The 20,842-nt window shown below is 31.3% G+C and overlaps 10 protein-coding genes and 1 non-coding gene across 11 annotated transcripts; 6 read left to right on the top strand and 5 right to left on the bottom strand.

Moving 5' to 3' along the window:
• Positions 1-261: 261 nt before the first annotated feature.
• Positions 262-1,929, bottom strand: PAP1 (polynucleotide adenylyltransferase PAP1; the record flags this gene model as incomplete). The annotated part of the gene is made up of 1 exon (XM_003686562.1): positions 262-1,929. The coding sequence occupies one exon, from the start codon at positions 1,927-1,929 to the stop codon at positions 262-264; it is 1,668 nt and encodes a 555-aa protein (XP_003686610.1).
• A 1,019-nt stretch (positions 1,930-2,948) lies between these two features.
• On the top strand, positions 2,949-5,087 carry VPS1 (dynamin-like GTPase VPS1; the record flags this gene model as incomplete). The annotated part of the gene is made up of 1 exon (XM_003686561.1): positions 2,949-5,087. The coding sequence occupies one exon, from the start codon at positions 2,949-2,951 to the stop codon at positions 5,085-5,087; it is 2,139 nt and encodes a 712-aa protein (XP_003686609.1).
• Positions 5,088-5,829: 742 nt separating this feature from the next.
• Positions 5,830-6,629, bottom strand: DID4 (ESCRT-III subunit protein DID4; the record flags this gene model as incomplete). Its single annotated transcript, XM_003686560.1, has 2 exons — positions 5,830-6,465; positions 6,570-6,629. 2 exons carry the CDS (start codon positions 6,627-6,629, stop codon positions 5,830-5,832), a joined length of 696 nt encoding a protein of 231 aa, XP_003686608.1.
• A 505-nt stretch (positions 6,630-7,134) lies between these two features.
• Positions 7,135-7,524, top strand: MRP17 (mitochondrial 37S ribosomal protein bS6m; the record flags this gene model as incomplete). The annotated part of the gene is made up of 1 exon (XM_003686559.1): positions 7,135-7,524. One exon carries the CDS (start codon positions 7,135-7,137, stop codon positions 7,522-7,524), a length of 390 nt encoding a protein of 129 aa, XP_003686607.1.
• Positions 7,525-8,153: 629 nt separating this feature from the next.
• On the bottom strand, positions 8,154-9,395 carry AUR1 (inositol phosphorylceramide synthase; the record flags this gene model as incomplete). Its single annotated transcript, XM_003686558.1, has 1 exon — positions 8,154-9,395. One exon carries the CDS (start codon positions 9,393-9,395, stop codon positions 8,154-8,156), a length of 1,242 nt encoding a protein of 413 aa, XP_003686606.1.
• A 1,199-nt stretch (positions 9,396-10,594) lies between these two features.
• TPHA0Gtrna9V lies at positions 10,595-10,668 on the top strand. Its single transcript has one exon. It is a non-coding gene; the product is annotated as a tRNA-Val (tRNA).
• Positions 10,669-10,874: 206 nt separating this feature from the next.
• On the top strand, positions 10,875-11,702 carry YAP3 (Yap3p; the record flags this gene model as incomplete). The annotated part of the gene is made up of 1 exon (XM_003686557.1): positions 10,875-11,702. The coding sequence occupies one exon, from the start codon at positions 10,875-10,877 to the stop codon at positions 11,700-11,702; it is 828 nt and encodes a 275-aa protein (XP_003686605.1).
• Positions 11,703-12,258: 556 nt separating this feature from the next.
• On the top strand, positions 12,259-14,118 carry MIF2 (Mif2p; the record flags this gene model as incomplete). Its single annotated transcript, XM_003686556.1, has 1 exon — positions 12,259-14,118. The coding sequence occupies one exon, from the start codon at positions 12,259-12,261 to the stop codon at positions 14,116-14,118; it is 1,860 nt and encodes a 619-aa protein (XP_003686604.1).
• Positions 14,119-14,403: 285 nt separating this feature from the next.
• STE20 (mitogen-activated protein kinase kinase kinase kinase STE20) lies at positions 14,404-17,325 on the bottom strand (the record flags this gene model as incomplete). The annotated part of the gene is made up of 1 exon (XM_003686555.1): positions 14,404-17,325. The coding sequence occupies one exon, from the start codon at positions 17,323-17,325 to the stop codon at positions 14,404-14,406; it is 2,922 nt and encodes a 973-aa protein (XP_003686603.1).
• A 963-nt stretch (positions 17,326-18,288) lies between these two features.
• On the bottom strand, positions 18,289-18,804 carry SHU1 (Shu1p; the record flags this gene model as incomplete). Its single annotated transcript, XM_003686554.1, has 1 exon — positions 18,289-18,804. The coding sequence occupies one exon, from the start codon at positions 18,802-18,804 to the stop codon at positions 18,289-18,291; it is 516 nt and encodes a 171-aa protein (XP_003686602.1).
• Positions 18,805-19,383: 579 nt separating this feature from the next.
• On the top strand, positions 19,384-20,625 carry MRP4 (mitochondrial 37S ribosomal protein uS2m; the record flags this gene model as incomplete). The annotated part of the gene is made up of 1 exon (XM_003686553.1): positions 19,384-20,625. One exon carries the CDS (start codon positions 19,384-19,386, stop codon positions 20,623-20,625), a length of 1,242 nt encoding a protein of 413 aa, XP_003686601.1.
• Positions 20,626-20,842: the final 217 nt, after the last annotated feature.

Here is a 20,842-nt window from a genome sequence, read left to right as displayed (position 1 = left end):
GGGATGCGAGATGAGCCATAAAACTAATGGGATAGGTTTTTACTCAAACAGTAAGTAAATGTTTCATTGAGTATACAGAAGTGCACAATGATAACACAGGGTTCTTCTATAATATATATTTAATTACAAAATTTTATAAATATATACACTAAGTTGAACTAGAAGACTTTAAAGTTTTATGCATTTTAGATAGGTCAATGACGATTAGCACCAGATTCAATTAAAATTTACTTGGCCAATCTAATGTTCATTTTAATTAGCTTACTCTTCAGTGCTTGACTTTGGCTTTTTGTTTGGATCAGTTTCGGCATCTCCCTTTCTTCTCTTATGCTTCTTTTTGCTTGGTCTTACATCATCTTCACCATATACTTCATTTGGTAGGTCATGTAACTTAACATATCTGATCGATAATGCAAATTTGTCTGCATCTTGATAGTCATCGTTAATATTTCTACATAAATTCAAAAATTCATTACAAGGAACATGTATGTCAATTTTTTCCTTTTTATTTTCGACGTTAACTGCAACACCTATATACATTGTCATCATATGTAACTGTTTTGATTCCTTTATGTTTTCTGCTGACTTGTTTTCGTCAGTTATTTTTGTAAAGTTATTTAGATTTTCTTCTGTTTTATGGGTTCCATAATTATTTATAATCATTTTAGCATCCTCATCATTTGAATATGCATAAGAAGTCTCAAATGGTTTCACATAAGGATGTGTTAAGGTAATACCTGGTAATGCCTCTAATTTCAAAATCAACAATCTTACTTTACTTTCTACTAAACCACTCCATTTTAAATGATCTTCATCTGTACCTTTAGTTGCTGTTGTTATAGTTAAATAAAATTTGTAATCATAAAAGAATGTATGTTTTTTGAATAAATCATTCCATGTTAATTTATTTGAAAAAATATCATTCGTAATTTTCATGCCTCTTTCGAATTCTTTTAAAATAACTTTTTTTGTTGATTCCGTTATGTTATGAGTAGCACACATCGATGGATAAGCTGGTGTGATGACTGGCATTCTATGAGACCTGTCCTGCGCGTAAATTTTTGGATTCCAAACACGTACTTGTAATGGACCATCTTCAATTGGTTTCAAAACCACAGGTTGTGGCCATTTCCATTCTGATAAAATTTTGAAAAATCTATTCAAGATGACTGCACTACAAGCGTTTGGATACAGTTGGCAAATTCTTGCCACTAACATGGCCCATGCGACACCACCTGGGAAGCCAAAGACATTACCATATACTGCTCTTCTCTGTGCCCATAATTTGATAGCCCTTAATGCAATTCGAAATATGATTGGTTTTGGTACTAATTCCAAAATTTCATCTGTAACTCTTGTACCATTCAATGCTCTTAAATCTTTTTCATCCAAATTTCTAAGTAAATTTTTATCATTTAATTGTAAATTGATTGGTACTTGAGCAATATCTAATTTTGCACAAATTAAATCAATTGATATACCACTAAATTTAATTTTAATAATTGGAACATAAGCATCCGGAACAGGAGCAATCTCATCTAATTCTTTTCTTTCTCTTAATGACTGGTCGAAGACAGTAAAGAAATCTTCTCTTGTAACATACTTTGGAACAACAACTAAAGTATCAATATCACTACCTGGTCCATGAACACCTAATCTATAAGAACCAAACGTGAAAACTTTCCCACCGGCGTCCTTTGCCATGCCATCTGACATATTCTTATTTTTGTACACTTTATACACGAAATCTTGTGTCAATTTCTGTAAGATTTCTAAAACCTTCACTCTATTATTTGTTTCTTGTTCAGACTCGAAGGATCCTTCTTTCTTCAACTCTTGAATCAATTCATCATTTAATTTATTTTCAGCTGCAGTAGGAGCTGCTGTGGAAACTGGACCAGTGATACCGTAAACCTTCTGGTAGTTCATTGTTTTTTTTTTATGTATTCTTCTATATATTTTTTTAGCTCCTTCTCTTCTTATATTTTATATGTAATGAAAATACCTTTTATAATTGAATAAAGAACTGTACAATCAAAATATATATTTATATCCCACCAAAATATCGACGACACGATGCACTCGGCTAATTCACCAATTGAAAGATCTTTTCTTTCAGCTAAAAAAGTGTGAATCTAACTATGAACTAAAGGAATCTGCAACCTAGTTCATAAGCGCCTCTATCACTTCTAATAAAGTACCTTATTACAATTAATAAAAAGGTTTAACTTAGTTAGTGTATTTCAGAATCTGGGTTTACCTTCTTGTAATTTTTATGATGTTAGAAACTGACGTCCGGGTATCTAAGCCAATAGTATAATGTCATATATACTCTTTTTATAGAGACATGCACACCAAATTGAAAGTTAATGCAAACCTTCTGTTGCTCATTTAAACAATTGTCAATCGATGTACTAAATGCTACCTGATGTTCCCCATATACTCTCGTCTCGTACCATTGTCAAAATCGCCCTTTCTGTGTCGTTGTTATCGTTGTCGTGAGATTTTGCGTGGATTTACCCGGTATTGCCATACTAATTGTAGGCTTTAGGCCTTACATTGCACACAAACGCACACAAAATGTATGGCGGTTGGCTCAACCTGTGAGTGCTTCCATTTCCATTTACTATGGACCGCGAGACAAAAAGATAGAGATCGAAAAAAATAAATAAACTATAATATTTAAATTTTAGAACTTTACTTAATTAAGATATATATTTATTTTTAAATCTGCTAACATATAATTTTGATAAGCTATTTTCGATTATAATTTTTGTTAACTTCATTCATTTTTTCAGTTTCATCTACTTCATAAGTAGTTTGCTTATTTTTTATTCTTTGGTATTCACTGTTGCCTTTGTTTTGAAGATACATTTGATCCCCCTTTTTTCAAATATACCAAGAAAAGCAACATCACGTAGAAGCAGTATATATCTATACATATAAATATGGATGAATATTTGATTTCTACAATTAACAAGCTGCAAGATGCTTTGGCTCCATTAGGTGGTGGTTCTCAATCACCAATTGATTTGCCACAAATTACTGTTGTCGGTTCCCAATCTTCTGGTAAGTCTTCGGTTTTGGAAAATATTGTCGGTAGAGATTTCTTACCAAGAGGTACCGGTATTGTCACCAGAAGACCATTGGTTTTACAACTGATTAATAGAAGAGCCGCTAACGATGATTCAAGTTCAAATGATAACGTTAAATCTACCACCAACGAACTACTTGATTTAGATTTAGATGATAAAAAAGCAAAAGCATATGAAAAAAATAATAATTCGAATGCAGTAAAAGGACAAGCTGAGGATAATCAAGATGAATGGGGTGAATTTTTACATTTACCAGATAGAAAATTCTTCAATTTTGAAGAAATTAGACAAGAAATTGTCAGAGAAACTGATAAAGTTACAGGTGGTAATCTTGGTATTTCTTCGGTACCAATCAATTTAAGAATTTATTCTCCTCACGTTTTGACTTTAACTTTAGTTGATTTGCCAGGTTTAACTAAAGTTCCAGTTGGTGACCAACCTCCTGATATTGAAAGACAAATCAAAGATATGTTATTAAAATATATTTCTAAACCAAATGCAATTATTTTATCAGTTAATGCTGCTAATACAGATTTGGCAAATAGTGATGGTTTGAAATTAGCTAGAGAAGTCGATCCAGAAGGTACAAGAACCATTGGTGTCTTGACTAAAGTCGACTTAATGGACCAAGGTACTGATGTCATCGACATCTTGGCTGGTAGAGTCATTCCATTGAGATATGGTTATATTCCAGTTATAAACAGAGGTCAAAAAGATATCGAACATAAAAAAACTATTAGAGCAGCATTGGATGATGAAAGAAAATTCTTCGAAGGTCATTCTTCTTATTCCTCAAAAGCGCAATATTGTGGTACTCCATATTTAGCTAAAAAATTGAATTCCATTTTATTACATCATATTAGACAAACTTTACCTGAAATTAAGGCTAAAATTGAAGCTACTTTAAAGAAATATCAATCTGAATTATTTAATTTAGGTCCTGAGACGATGGACTCTTCTAATTCTATTGTATTGAGTATGATTACTGATTTTTCAAATGAATATGCTGGTATCTTAGATGGTGAAGCCAAAGAGATGTCTTCAAATGAATTATCTGGTGGTGCCAGAGTTTCTTTTGTTTTCCATGAAGTTTTCAAAAATGGTATTGATTCTTTAGATCCATTTGATCAAATTAAGGATTCCGATATTAGAACTATTATGTATAATTCATCGGGTTCTGCTCCTTCTCTATTTGTTGGTACTGAAGCTTTCGAAGTTTTAGTTAAACAGCAGATTAAAAGATTCGAAGAACCTTCTTTGAAATTAATCTCATTGGTGTTCGATGAATTAGTCCGTATGTTAAAGCAAATTATCAAACAACCAAAATATTCTAGATATCCAGCCTTAAGAGAAGCCATTTCAAACCAATTCATTGAATACCTAAAAGAAGCTATAATCCCAACAAATGAGTTTGTTGTGGATATCATTAAAGCGGAAGAAACATATATTAACACCGCACATCCTGATTTATTAAAAGGTTCACAAGCTATGGCTATGGTCGACGAAAAACTTCATCCACGTCAAGTTGCTGTTGACCCAAAAACAGGTAAACCATTACCAAACAGTGCTGCAGTTCCTGCTACTCCTGCTGTTCCATCACCTGAAGAAAAATCTGGCTTCTTTGGTGGTTTCTTCTCATCTAAAAACAAAAAGAAGTTGGCTTCATTAGAGTCTCCACCTCCAGTTTTAAAGGCTACAGGTCAAATGACTGATAGAGAAACAATGGAAACTGAAGTTATTAAGTTATTGATTAGCAGTTATTTCAACATCGTCAAGAGAACTGTCGCTGATGTTATTCCAAAAGCTTTAATGTTAAAATTAATTGTAAAGAGTAGAACAGATATCCAAAAAGTTCTATTGGAAAAATTATATAATGAAAGAAATATTGAAGAATTAACCAAGGAAAACGATGGTACTATACAAAGAAGATTAGAATGTAAGAAGATGGTTGATATTTTAAGACATGCCAGTGAAATTGTCTCATCTGTTTGAGAACATTAGCATTGTCTTATACATTAATTTTCTTATAACATTTGCCTCTACATGTAGACGTATTCTAATAAATATCAATTTTATGAAAAATTTATATAGCATTTATTTTTTTATATATAAAATCACAAAACTTACTGAAATGTGCGCTATATGGCATGAACAATTTATGAGACGACACTATGCTTAATAAAGTAATTGTAAAAACTAAAAATCGAACTTGTAATATTTATATACAACAAATTATATTTGTTCGGAATAACAAAAAAGAAAATATTATTCAAAATAACTGGTTTTTCATTATTATTTTTATCTTAAAATTCGGAAAAGAAATTAAAAAATAAGTTTTGTAGACACAATATTAAAACAATATTTAAACATTAAAAACTTGGCAAAAAGGATCACATGATCCGTATATTCTATTTTGTATTTGTTTTAACAGAGTTTCTATATTCAGATGTTTCTCCTATTCGGATTTGGTTATTTTGTGAAATAACAAGTATTAGTTAACTATAAGATGCGTTTATTATGTGGATATTTCTGTTGTAAGGGATGAAGTTAATTTGGTGTAATAGAGATCAATAAGAACTATGTATGATCAACATTGAATTTGACAACAGGTAAACGGATCGAAGTTTTTGGATTTTACTAAGTGTACTTCATTTAATGTTATATAATATATTAACGCTCTTGAAGTAACTAATATCTATATTTTATTATGATATAATTGATTTACTTTATATACTTAACGCTTCAGACTATTTAATCTTGCCTGTAACTCATCATCAACATTACCACTTGAAGATAGTTCAGGTCCCCCAATGGCTTCTCCAACTAATTGTCTAGACTCCTCCTTTTCATTATTTTCGACTACGTGTTGAGGTGTATTTTGTAGTTGAGCATTTAAATCAACGCCAATTTCATCTAATACTCTATTGATAATCTCATCAGCCTCTTCATCTTCATCCAATTCGTCACCCATTACATTGTCAATAGATTCATCCATAAATTCTTGCCTTTGATCCATGAGATCACTTTGCTTTTCAAATTCCATTGCAATATTCTGTAACTGTGGAAGGTTCATTGATCTATTCATACCTGATAATAAAATGGTAGCTTCACGCATCGATGTGGACATTTGATCGCTACTTCTTACCGCTTGTATTCTTAATGATATTGCTTGTAACTGAGTTCTCATATTATCAAATTTTTGGATGTAGTTTTTAGTCCTTACTAAATCTTTAGCTTGTATTTTAGCTGCATTTATTTGTCCATTCTTAGCAGATCTTTTAATATCAGCAACTAATTTCTTTTCTTGGACCTCTAGTTTTCTTTTCTCTCTTTCCAGTTCTCTTTGAGTTTTCTCTAATGCACGTTGATTCTATTAAAAATGATATTTTTATTAGCACAAATAAAAATAGAAGGTTAGTATATTGAAATATAAGTATTAAATCATTGTAAAAAATGTAATCAATTAACACATACTTTTTTCAGTCTCTCCTGTGGAGTTTGAGTCTTCCCAAACATCCACTGCATTAGACTCATTTTTTTATTATTTTCAAAGGACTTGTTCCTTATTAATGTTACATTTTATTTTTGTTAAGTCAATAAAATATCGTTAACAGATAAATTAATTTATTATACAATAGATCTTTTATCGGTTAGATATAAATTATATAGATATATTATGAATAATTGTCTATATAATCTTTACCATGAAATGATTAAGGAACTTTTCATTATAAGATAGTCCCTACTTTCATCAACTTCAAGTTATGGACCGGGTAAAGAACATAGTCATTTTTCAAATATTTTAAATTAACACATTGTTGAAGGAACGATGTTATATTAAATAGTATATTGAAATAATATATACTTACATAAGTTAGTGATTATAGTCAAAGCACTTTGTATTCTTGTAACTATTAGTAAAACTATTTAAGAATTCATTACTCTTTTCATAAAGTACGAGAAAAGGTCGTTGTGTTGAAACAAAATAAAAGGATATTAGGAACTAATCGTTGGACAATTAGGAATCTACCAAAAGAAAATGTTATATGAGTTAGTTAGTATTGTACGTGTTGTGAATCCAATGACAGCCAATAGAGAGGCCAAGGATTTAGCCACAACGATAGGGAAATTAATTATCAACAATAGAGGTGTCTTAAGAAGAATCATACCTATGGGAACTCGTTTCTTACCAAAGATTATGAAAACTGATCAAGATAGACATTTTCAAGGCTATCATTTTATGATGTTATTTGATTCATCAGCAGCTGTACAGAGTGAGATTTTGAGGACATTAAGAAATGATCCTCGTGTAATAAGGTCATCCATTGTGAAAGTTGATACCTCAAAGAATCTTGATGTGTCATCATCGATTGAAAGAGCAACAGGATACAATTCCATATTGGAAAGATCGAACAAAAGCATTTTATAAAAAGTTAAAATCAAATAATGACTAAAACGGTTAGTATTAAACTTGTAAATAATAAATAAGAATATATGTAATAATAGATACTCGAAGCGTTCTATTTGTGGAAGATAAAGTGCAATTAAGATCTTTAATAATAGTGAATATATGGAGCTCATAATCTAAAATTGTATGAATTATTCATGAAATGTTCTTCTATTGCAATAGAATGAATAAGCATCATATTCACTGTACGTAAAAAAAAATTGAGAATCAAAATAGGTAACGAAAATATGCTTATATTTATAGAGATAAACATATCATGGGTAGTATTGTTTAGGACATATTATTGTTAAGTCAATATCAAACAAAGTAACATTTTATTCTCTGCTTACAAAAATATGGCTGGTATTTGAAATAATTATATATTGACGATAATATATGTAAAATATTGAATTTGCGAATCTGTCGTTTATCAGTTGGAGCTAATAGGCCAAAAAAAAAAAGAGAAACGAAGTAATAATACACCATTAACTGATTATGTTGCATAAATTGGAATAATATTCTATAATGCAGTATTTAAAAGTAAAACCGCAATGGATTTGAAAATGCTAATAATAATACTAATAACAAAAGCCAAAAAAATACTAAGAAAATTAGGTAGTTCTTTGCTTCGTTAATCTTGGAGATGTTGTTTGATCACGGTTTTCTCCCAAAGATGTATTTGAGGTTGAAGATGATTGAGAAGTATATGGAGCATCGAAGATCGAAGGACTTCTACTCGATTCTCTTACTATGCTCAATTCGAAATTATTATCTATATCACCTAAGGGAACACTTTCAATATCTATTGGACTAGCATTCAATGGATTATTTTTAACCATATCATATTGTTCAATAGAACCATACGACCACCTACAAAATAAGGTAGTATCTACTGCTGGTAGATGAGTATATTTTGTATATTGGAAAATGATGTATGATAAAACAGAACCCATCATTAAATCAACGAAATAATGGTGAGTTAAATACATTGTTGACCACCATAACCAAAACACGTATACTATGAATAATGGAGTTAATTTTGGGAAACAATAGGAGAAAAATAAAGCTTCCATTGTAGCACAACCTGAATGTAAAGATGGGAAAGCACCAAATATAACAGAAGAATTTTCGAAACCTGAAGTGTACAGATTTATATTAAATAATTTATCAATTCTTGCCAAACCACCTGGAGAACCATGCATACCGTAATGAGCTGTTTGTAAACCATATAAAATTTTATACCAAGGTGGAGCTGCAGGGAAAACGTTTTGCATAATGACACCGAATAAATTCATATAACCAAATGCGAAAGCATAACCTCTTAATATAGTTGGTGGACCAAATATGAATAGAATGATTGCCACTACAAATGGAGCACCAAAATGGAAAATACCATAAGGTAACCAAGCTAAAATATCAAAAAAAGAATTTGTCGTTGTAGCTAAAATATCACTTAAATTGTCACCATATAAAATAGTTTCAATTGCAGGTAAAACTTTTACAGTAATTGTTGGTCTTTTTGTTGCATCGAAATATGATGATGAAAAATATAATGCTAACCAAGTTAAAATTGGTAATGCATTCCAAAAAAATTGTGAGGTAATTGGTAATAAAAATAATAAAATTAGAAAACAATAGAATAAAGTTTTCAAAATCAATGGAGCTGGATTTGCAACAAACACAAATAAGAAAATTGATCCTAAGAAAGAATAATGTAAAATATCTTTCTTACTAAAATTATATTTTTTCACTTTTCTAATTGTTTTACTGATATCAAAACTCAATTGTAAATCAGCTATTGTTGAGTTTGGTGGCTTTTCTGATAAAAACCATTTTTTGAGTAAAGTTGACATTGTTAATTTAATGACAATAATAATAAATTGTATGTGTATGAGAATATAATGCAAACAGAAATTAAAGTAAAAATTTCAAAGTGAGGTGTGTGTAATGTATAACTGTCTATAATTTGTAGTAATATGTCAGAATAAATGAAATAAAACGGTGCAAAAATTTCCTGTAACCTAATATTGTATATGGTTATATCTACTTATATATATTTATATATTTATATATATAAATATATATAAATATAAGATATAAATTAGTAATAGTAGCAGTAAAAAAAGGCTAGTCTTAAATAAAGAACGAAAGTATGAGGAAATTGGGTATTAATATTGGGAATACCTTACCTTGCCTAAACCGTAGTAACGTTTAATGTCAATAATAATGAATATCTTGCCCAGTGATGTTAAAAAGACTAGTAATATAGCAATATATATGATTTATATATATAATAGTTTAATACAGCAAAATATATTTAAAATGGGATGAATAGTATTTATTCAATGAGTTAGATAGGAGAGTTAAAGTTTAAAAGTGTATGTATATTCCGAGTGATAGAGTAAGTTATCTGAAATGAGTGTTATTGATATTTGCTTGTTTGTTTAGTTAGATGCTGTGGATGGGAGATGCCGTGATTGATGAGAGCGATTGAAGATTTAACAGAGAGACATACGAAGAGACGGCGCGCTGTTACCCGAGCTCGGTAATAAGTCATTGGCCCAACACGGAGAGAACCCCGCAGAGAACCAGCAGATTAGCAGACAGCAATGGCAGCCAACACAGCAAAAAGAAACGGTCAAAAACGAAACAAAAAAAAAGAAACGGGAAAGTGCGACCAGTTACCCTTTCCAGACACTCCATGCTACACAACAGTTCAAAATCTGTTTTTGTGTCTCTCTCTTTCTGTTGGGGAGATGATGGTGTGGTGTCGTGCAAGGAACTGATATAGTGAGCCAAACCACAGACGTGTAAAGTATTAGAGATACTGGGAGATAAGAGAGCAAGGGGGCGAGCGACGGAGGGAGGAGGACTATACGGCACAATCATTGGCTCTATTCGCTACGAAATGGAGAGGTTCCCTGGCAGTAAGGCAGGGTGGTGCTCGTTGTCGTTGTTCTTGTTGGACTAAACGCATGCTTGTTATGTAGGCTAATGTATACGATCGTTACTCGGACGTCCCATCGCTTCAACGAATATAATCGGATTATTTGGTTTCGTGGTCTAGTCGGTTATGGCATCTGCTTAACACGCAGAACGTCCCCAGTTCGATCCTGGGCGAAATCATTAATTGTTTTTTTTTCCTTCCTATTTATCCAAATTTCAACAACTGAGCAAAATATTTATTATTAACTGATCTTACGCATAAATATATTTAACATGTATTTTTATATAACTAATATAATCTATTGAACAAGCAGTTTTGCAAGTAACCAACCTTAGAGATAGGCATACACATTCTTGGATAATTTTTATTACGCTATACAACTAATATGAGTGAATTCAGTGATTATAATTATGACTTAATCAAAGAAGAATCGAAGTCAAACGAAATGGATTTATTACAACAAAGAGAAGATACGTATTTATCAAAAATTATTGAAAATAATATTTTTGATAATGGTTTGGATTTAAATAATGTAACATATGTCCATGATGATAATAGTATCACTGCTGGAAGTAGTAATGGTTTCGATGGTTTAGGTTTTGCAGACTCTAATTATAACAATGCTGGTAATAACAATAACGATAATATTATGTATTCACGTATAACTATGAAATATACACCGACCAGTAATGGTCCTGAAGATGACATTTCAATGATAGAAGATAAAGAGATTAAAAAACAAAAAAATAGGGATGCTCAGAAAGCTTTTAGAAATAGAAAAGAAGCCAAAATAAAAGAATTGGAAATTAAGTTACAAAATTCAGAACAATCCAAAACTTCTCTCATTAATGAAATAGCAGCGTTAAAAGCGATGAACGAAAAATTAATTTTGCATAGCGATTATTTAAAATCAGATTCAAGTAATGCAACTACTTTAACAACAGCGCAAGGTTTCTCTTCAAAAACAAACTTCATTGAACATATAACAACTAAGCATAATGAAAAGCTCCGTTTCGATTCACCAGAATCCACTGATACTTTATCAATACCAGAAACTTGGGAATATCTGCAAAAGAAAAAAGAAGATCTCGATTTTAATATGGTATATATAATGGAACATTTAAAAGGTAATGAAATATGTCATAACTATGGTCCTGGGTACGCAAAGGAAATGGTAGATAAACTTATTCAATCTGCATTGAATTCTATATAAAGTTTTATTAATATGATAAACATTAGGTATATTTGAAGTGCTGTTTTCCATCTTCTGGTGTGTGCGTGTGTCAGTGTTCTTCGTTTGTTTGTTTTGTGGGAAGTATTATATATATGCAACTAGTAAAACTAGGATTGCTATCTTTTATGGACTTCTATCAAAAGTTAATTTAATTTAATATATGTCTTATTAAACTATAGCATCTCATCGCACTATGTAACAACATCAATAGAGTTTTAAATATCGGATCTCTTTTAATTACCCGAAGAACGCGTGCAAGCTAAGTAATTGCATATTTAATATTTACACTTCACTTCATATTAATTATACAATGTAATAATAACAGTGGATATTAAAAAGTTGATCTCATTTAAATTATTAGATTTTAAACAGTACAATTCATAATAAGAAGTATGTAGAAGAAATAGTAATTAGTTGCAACTTCTTGTGTTAAATAACTTAACACTGATCTGTTCAACAGAGGAAAATAAAAAAGATAATAAACAAATACTTCATTAACATCGCCATTGTTGATTAATTAAAACAAAATAAGAAGATGGATTATATGGAATTAGGTGTACGATCCAGAAAGACTGGTATAAACGCTAAACAGAATATTGAACGAGATGAATACAGCATGGAAAATATCGATGAATTCTTTAACGATGACACTGAAACTACAATAAATACAAATCTAAATAATCATCTTCCCAATAGAAATGAGTTATCATCAAATGGCGGCGTATTGACAAATCCTGAAGCTGTTGATCAAGCAAGTCGATTCAAAATTCCAAAATTTCCATATATGAGAAGTAGCATTTCGAGAAGAGAATCAAGTATTCACGACTTTGGAAATGAGGCATCCGAAATAACAAGGCAGCAAAGAGAACAAAATTATGCAGATGATTATTTTCCAGAAGATAATATAGAGTCAAATGTTGACAATAATAATAATAATACTTTCTCTGAAGAAGTGATTGATAAAAATGAAACTTCATCTAATGATCAAGATATTGTTTTACCTCGCCCAAAATATACACCAAAAAATGACGAACTCATGGGCGATGAATATACTGAAACAATTGAACAAGAAATAAAATTAACACCAAACAAATTACGTAAAGCAGATTATAGAGATGTCCCAGAGCTGATAGCAGACGATGAAAATGATGATGATTTAAGTAGAAACGAAACTTCATTTAATACTTCTGATAATGCGATTTTAGAGAATGAAATTAAAGACGATTCTGATTACCAATTTGAATTGCTGAGTGAAGAGGATAGAGATTACGTTCAAGAGGAAGTGTCATCTGAAGAACATGCTGATTCTGGTGACGATAGCTTTAGTAGCGATGATGAATATAGGATTCAAGATCGTGCAAATAAACATGATGCGTCCAATGTTTCGATCCAACTTACAAATAAGAAAAGAAGGCATTCTAGCTTTGTAACAGAGGACAGTGATGAAGAATATATACAAAGTCAAGCAGCTGCGGTTCTAGGTAATAAGGAGGATGAAACTCTTGATAGGAACAAAATTAGAAGATCTAACAGAATTAAAGTAGCCCCATTAGAATACTGGAGGAACGAAAAAATTGTATACAAAAGGAAAACAACAAAGCCAGAATTGGAGATTGAAAAAATTGTCACCCATGATTACGTGGATGAAGATGAAGCTGAAGCTGAAGCAAATAGACTTGAGAAGCAAAGTAAGCAGCAAACAACTAGGACCAGGCCATATAATTACGTGCCAACAGGGAAAAGGAGAGGTAGACCAAGGAAGCCAAAGGATAGCGATGTGTTTAACCCAAATAAAGAACTTTTGAACGATATTAAGTCAGGTTCGGTACCTAATAGCCAATGGTTAAAACGAGGCATACTGGAAGCAAATATTAATGTAAGTGATTCGTCTAAAAACGATGAAATAGTAGCATTTGCTCCAAATTTATCACAATCTGAACAAGTTAGGGAAACTAAGGATGAAAATTTCTCTCTAGAAGTTATGTTCGATAAACATAAAGAACATTTTGCAAGCGGTATGTTAAAATTACCAATGTTCTCTAAAAAAAAATTAAGTGAATCTTATAATACCTTTATGACATTTTATGTCATTCAAGGTGTAGTTGAGGTTACATTATCAAACAATAAATTTATTGTCATAGAAGGTTCTTCTTTTCAAGTGCCTGCCTTCAATCAATACGCTTTTGAAAATAAGGGAATGAATGAGGTTAAGATGTTTTTTGTACAAGTGACCGTGGATGATCATTTTAATGAAAAGGAAGAATCTCCGAATTTGTTTCAAAACGAAGATGACTCGAGTTTTGATTTTGAAAATAAATCTGAGGATCCAAAATCAAAAGTAAAAAATCAAAAATCAGAAGTAAAGATTAATAATGACTCTAAAGAGGAGGAGTAGTTAAAAATATCATCTTAAGAATAAACTATTAAAGCATAACTAAATATAATTTACATTCAAGTATATATTTGAGGACTGATTTCATAATTTGATGATCACTAAACAATATAATATTGATATTCTGTGAGATTTGGCGCTTTTTTAAAATGAACGCACATATATTCTTCAATTAATAAATTAAGTAAGTAATTTTTAAATGATATTTAAATGTATTAAATAATTTTTACTTTGCTAGTAATATCGTATATGTTATATATGTCTATATGTCCTTTAGTATATTGTTTATTACGAATCTTCCAAATCATCATCAACTTCTTCTTCTTCCTCCTCTTCTTCACTTTCAATTTGTTCTGATAACTTTTTCATGCTAGCTAATTTTACAAGTGGTGATAATGATATTTTTTCATCAGCATGATCAGTAATAAATGGGTGGCTTAATAATTCTAAAGCAGTAGCTCTCTCCTCAGGGTTTACAGTTAAACACCAGTCTAAAAATTTCTTTAGAATCTCACCTAGGTTTTCTGGATCTTTTAGTTGAGGTGTACCATTGGTTGCAATCAAATATAAAGCTCTTAAGGGAGTTTCGTTTAAATAAGGAGGCTCACCTTCGATCATTTCAATAATCATGATACCAAGAGACCAAATGTCAACTTTTGGACCATACTCTTTTCTTGAAACAACTTCTGGGGCCATCCAATAAGGTGTACCAACCATTGTAGTCCTCTTTAAATGAACTTCATTTATTTGGGCACAGAAGCCAAAATCAGTTAATTTAATATCACCGTTCATTGATAGTAAAATATTATCGGATTTGATATCTCTATGAATTACACCCTTCGAATGTAAAAATGCAAGACCACCTAAAGTTTCTTTACAAACAGTACCGATTTGACCTTCAGTTAATATACAATGTGTAACAACATCAGTCAATGAACCACCTTCCATGTATTCCATCACTACCCATAAATCTCCCTTCATTAAGTAAGAATCAATAAAGTTGACAATATTCTCATGTCTACTGCCCTTCATGACAATAATTTCATTTATAATTAGTTCCTTTTTAGGTTGTTTTTGTAAGTTCATTTGCTTAATTGCGACTAATCTATTTTCATCCCTTGAGTCATGAGCAGTGAAAACGCCACCAGATGCCCCTTGACCAATTTTAACTAAATCTTTATAATGTTTACTTGGGTCACCTTCCGAAACAATTGTTACCAACCTTTCATATAATAGTTTATTTATTTTTTCTCTTTCTTCCTTCTTCTTTTCAAGTGACTTTGCTCTTGTCTCTTTGGAACTCTCTTGTGACAATGTTTTTTGTACATTTATTGGTTTTGGAATAGGAGGAATTGCTTTAGTTGCAGTTTCAGTTGCATCTCCTGCAGTTTCTTTTGCAGGTGTGCCATTTTTGTTAGGAATGGGTGGAAGTGGATGTTGCTCCTTCTGTACAGTTGCAGAACGAAGAGGAGTTGTTTGTGAACTTTGAGTTGATGTCTTGGAAAGTTTTTTAATTTTTGGAGCTTCGTGCAATTCAGAAAATAGGCTATTCTTTTCAGATGAACTTGGCGGTTTAGGAGCTGGTCTGCTTGGAATATATTTGTCATTAGTTGGGATAACATTATTCTTAATAATAGAGCTGTTTTTTGATCCTGCTGAAGAAGTTGATCTATTAATTTCAGGTTTCATATTGCTAATGAATGATGACTGTTTCAAACTAGGCGTCGAATTATTTGAAGTGGATGAAAATGGTGCAACTTGTGGTGCATCAGGAGAATAATATAAATCCTCGACTGCAGAAGTCCTAGAAGGAGAAGAAAATTTATTGACGGATGATGAAGATGGCGTTCTATAAGCTGACGCAAGGGTGGCGCCAGGTGGGTTGGCACTAACATGAAATGTCTTCAAAGTTTTATCTTCTCCACTATTCTCAGTTGCATCTTGATAAAATTTGACTATATCCATTACAGCTTGTAAATTTTGTTGTTGTTCTTTTTTGGAGATACCACTTGAAGTTAAAAGTTTTTCCCATTCTTCAGGTAAACCAGTATATTCACCAGTTTTTGAATCTATTCCTACATGATGGACATGTTTTGCATTATAAGGAGTTGATATTTTCAAATTACTGCTGCTTCCACTATTAATTGAACTGACACCACTATTAGTTGATTTTCTTTTTTCGCCATTGGGGTTTCTCTTGATATTTATATTTTGAACCAAAGAAGAAAAGACACCTTTCATTCTTGAGCTACTTGATTTTCTTTTATTTTGATCATTCAAAGATGAAGGACTAATAGGTGGCATTTTCGGTGTAGAATTTGAACTATTGTTAATATAAGGTTTTTTAGAATGCGATGGTGTGGCTGAATGCAATTTTGAGTTGGAATTTGAAGTTGGAATGATTGAATTATTATGATGAGATGCGTTTGAAGAAGCAGAATTTGATTTTGGTAATGGCGTCTTATATGAACTATTTTTATCAAAGTTGCCTGTTGTATTATCATTTTGTGAATCTGATACTGTTGGATTATTGTTTCCCAATGACGAATTAAAACTAGTAGATTGTAGTTGTGGAGTATGCGTATTTATCTCAATTGGAGTTTTATCATTTGTTAATACGGGGTTTTCATTAGTTTTCGCATTCAAAGAATTTAACTGTTTTATAGTTGATTCTGTGTTATCTTCCAATGTAGATATTTCATTTACACTTGAAGTAGCTATATCGTTATTCTTAGTGACTGTGACATCTCCTGCTTGTGAATCTTCATTAGAGTCCGAAATCGATTGTTCACTTAATACCGACGATGAAGAAACTCTTTTGAATTGAATTGGATTATCCAATGAAGTTTTATTAATAGAGTTAACAGATGCATTTAATATCTCGTCATTGACTGTCACAACATTTTCTATATGTTTTTTTAAATTAGCAGCCAGTTCAGAAGGACTTCTGCCTGGATCCATTGACTTATAATTATTTTTTTTGTTAGATCCATATTCTTGCTCTTGTTCTTCCTCAGTAACAATTTCAATTTTCTCTTCGATTTCGTTATACATATCAATAGTATCATTAATATCATCCTCATTCCTATCACTGTAGTGCCCGCTGGCACTATCATTCTCGATTGCATAATCTAGTTCCTGAGTGGTCCCATTCCTAAAAGGATTAGTATCTTTACTCATCGATGAATCAATATGAGCCTCGTTATCCATTGCAAACGAGTTCGGGTTAGTAACGGCGTATTGCAGTCTTGTTCAATACTTGTTAGTTATTGTTTCAATTTTTTTTTACTTATCTTTGCTAAGGAAAAGGATATACCTAACTTATAAATGGATTGACTATACACAGACGCATTTAACTAAGGGATATAAGAAAAGAAGAAGACCATGCCATAGTTGATTAAAAGCATCAAAAGTAATGATAGATTGAACAAAATCGAAAATAAAAATTCCTTCAAATTGATTTTTCAATTTTTCACTTTTTTTTGTGAAATTTCGTTTGTCCGTTTGTTCTTACATCCTAAAGACAATACAATACAATATAATACAATACAAGCATCTTCAAACATTTGTTGTAAAAGTAACCTGTAACAAGTCCTTTTTTTTAGAATATTTCCTTTGAACGATTTCTACATCAGTCAGTAACGCAGCTACCTCTCTACCTCTCTACATCTGCTTATGATAACTACTTGCATTGAAATCGGAATATAACCTCAAAGAATTCTTGAACAAATGATACCTGAATAAATGAACTCAAACAGAAATTGTTGTTTGCACAGTGACGAGGTAATTGTCATTTGTGAAAATTTATTTGAATTAAATAATGATTTGTTAATTGACTCAGAGGAATCTTTATTTTTGCTGAATGTGATTTTATACATTATTACAAGATGAAAAGTAATCAAGCAAACAACCGAGTTAATTGTATGTAGAGTAGTAGTACAGTTTTTGCTTATTGTATTTTTTGTAGTGTAACATCCTATTTAAGTCAAGTCTTCACTTGTGCACTCCTTTTACGTTTGTATTGTAGGAAAAATTAGGAGATCTATGGAGTAGTTGATTATTATATAGGTCAACATCAGTCAATAAAGTTGAATATTTCTTTATTAAGTTATAAGGCTATAAAGCTATAAATATATGTATGCATGCATGTCGATACTTTGTAGTGATAGTTTCTTAACATACTGTTTCCCAGTACTCTTCAATCTTACGTAGACTGTTTGATGTGTTTTCTTCATCGTCACGTAGAGGTATATATCTCAATCCTTTCAATGAATGTTTTCTTTTAATTCTGAATGCAATATTATAAATCAAGTTTGATAACCTAACTTGTTCTAAATCAAACTGTCCATGATTTTCATTTTTATTATTAATTTCTTTGATTAGACAATCTAACCCGTAAAAGATAATATAATTATAGTCTATTGACTCTTTTCCATTCTCTAATGCATCTAATTTCATCAAATACATAAATAATACTTGAGGTTTGTTCAAAAACAATATATCAATATCGTTTCGACTTCTCAGTACTGACCCAATCGATGAATTAAGTTGGAGTGCTCCAGGAACTATTTTCTCAAACGCTACTCGAGACTCATCACCCAGTACAAACACCAGTACTCTTGATTTATCACAATTGTAAGGATCTTCAGATATTAGATCGGTAATAACTTGTTCAATTTCTGAACACATGCATCAAGAATATACTAGAAAATAGATTACAATGAAAATTGTGTTATTAGTGCCTATCAATAACTGTATCTCTCTACTCAACTCCAGTGAACCAACTCAAATATATGAGTTGATATAACAAATATGTGATCTATCTTGATCAATCTTTCTTATAATGAACTGGTCCTCGTAATCAATAATCTTCATATCTTGTTGTTACCCGTGGCCTTTTTACCTTTTGTTTGAAACCTTAGCCATAGCTTTTCAAAAAATTAAAACCATGAATATTTCAAATATTCGATAATATGGAACAGTTATATTACGATAAAGTTAATTAAAAGCAGTTCTTTATTAACATTATAGTACTTAGAAGTTAGTCATCTGCTTAGAGACAATAGGTTTGAAGTAATTGGATTGAATTCAGAAAGATTATAGCTTCTTTTTTCATTAATTGGTGTTATTAGTGTGATTTTTTTTACATGCGTAATTGCACGATTCAATAGCCTATTAGCAACTATCATTTTAACACTTAACAAATAATATTCAGAGGTTCCCTTTCCAAGATAAGTTCTTAGGTATTAAAAAAAATATTGAATAAACATGTCAGTTTCTTTGCTGTTTAGAAATATACCTTCAAGCTCAGCCAAGCGTGTATTGTTATTGAAATCAATTAGATGTTATTCCACCCCAGTTGAATCTAGTGACATTAGTGTTAGTAACTTAGAACATTCTACTGAAGAAGAAGACGATGTGTTTCTATTACGCCAAAAACAATACAATGATCAACTTGTTGAGAGCCTAAAGAAATTAAAAGCTACCCCGGTAGAAGAAATCGAAGGTTTGGCAGATACTTTGGAAACTCCATTAACTGAGAAAGAAAAGCAATTGGATGCAGAATTATTTGACTTTTTAAAGAAATATTCTCAATCCAATAAAATTATTGAGACTGATAACCTAAATATGGACAATATAGACTCTTCGTCGTCTACTTTATCTTCTTCAATCAATGCTTTCAAAGGTTCTAACACTATCAATGGTAAGAAATTCCCATATTTAATTCCTTCCCAAAGGGATAAACCTTACACTACACAGGAATTATTTTTAAGACAGTTAAAGCATGCGTCTCACACTGCAAAATTGGGAGCGAATATCCATGACATATATTTTCCACACAAAGATATAAGTTCTCCTAGTTTACCTGAAAAGATGACAATGTCAAAGCTGCTAGCAGCAGGTGTCCATTTAGGTCAGTCTACTGCGTTATGGAGGGCATCTACTCAACCTTTCATTTACGGCGAATATAAAGGAATCCACATTATAGATCTAAATCAGACATTACATTATTTGAAGAGAGCTGCAAAAGTAGTGGAAGGTATCACTGAACAAGGCGGTATCGTTTTATTTTTAGGCACAAGAGAAGGTCAAAAGAAAGCCTTATACGAAGCTGCCAAAAGAACTCGTGGTTATTATGTCTCGTCAAGGTGGATTCCTGGTACTTTAACTAACCCAACAGAAATATCGTCATCTTGGGAAAGACATGAAGTTGATATGTTAGATAGACCTACAGGTAGAGAATTATCTCCAGAAGAACAAACGGGTATTGTCAAACCAGACTTACTTGTTATATTAAATCCTACCGAAAATAGAAATGCATTGAATGAAGCCATGCAAGCTAGAGTGCCAACAATTGGTATTATTGATACCGACTCTGAGCCTTCTATTGTAACTTACCCAATACCCGGTAATGATGATTCATTAAGATCTGTAAATCTACTACTTGGTGTCCTGGCTAAGGCTGGAGAACGTGGTCTAAAGAATCGTTTACAAAAGGCATCAAATTAAAAAATATATATAAAAATCTGTGAATATGAATAACAATTCCAAAATGAACTAATTGAAAAAATTCATTATACATTATTACATAATCTTGTATATAAAATAACATAAAATAATAAAGTATAATCGTAACATATTCTCTGGTTTAATCTATAAAAAATGGTTATCTATGCATATTGGTGAGTATATTTATGATACATAAAATTGATCTATAATGGTAATT

This window comes from Tetrapisispora phaffii, chromosome 7 (assembly GCF_000236905.1).
Source record: "Tetrapisispora phaffii CBS 4417 chromosome 7, complete genome".
NCBI lineage: Eukaryota > Fungi > Ascomycota > Saccharomycetes > Saccharomycetales > Saccharomycetaceae > Tetrapisispora > Tetrapisispora phaffii.
Note: the sequence above shows the minus strand (reverse complement) of the source record. Positions and strands in the feature narration are given on the sequence as shown.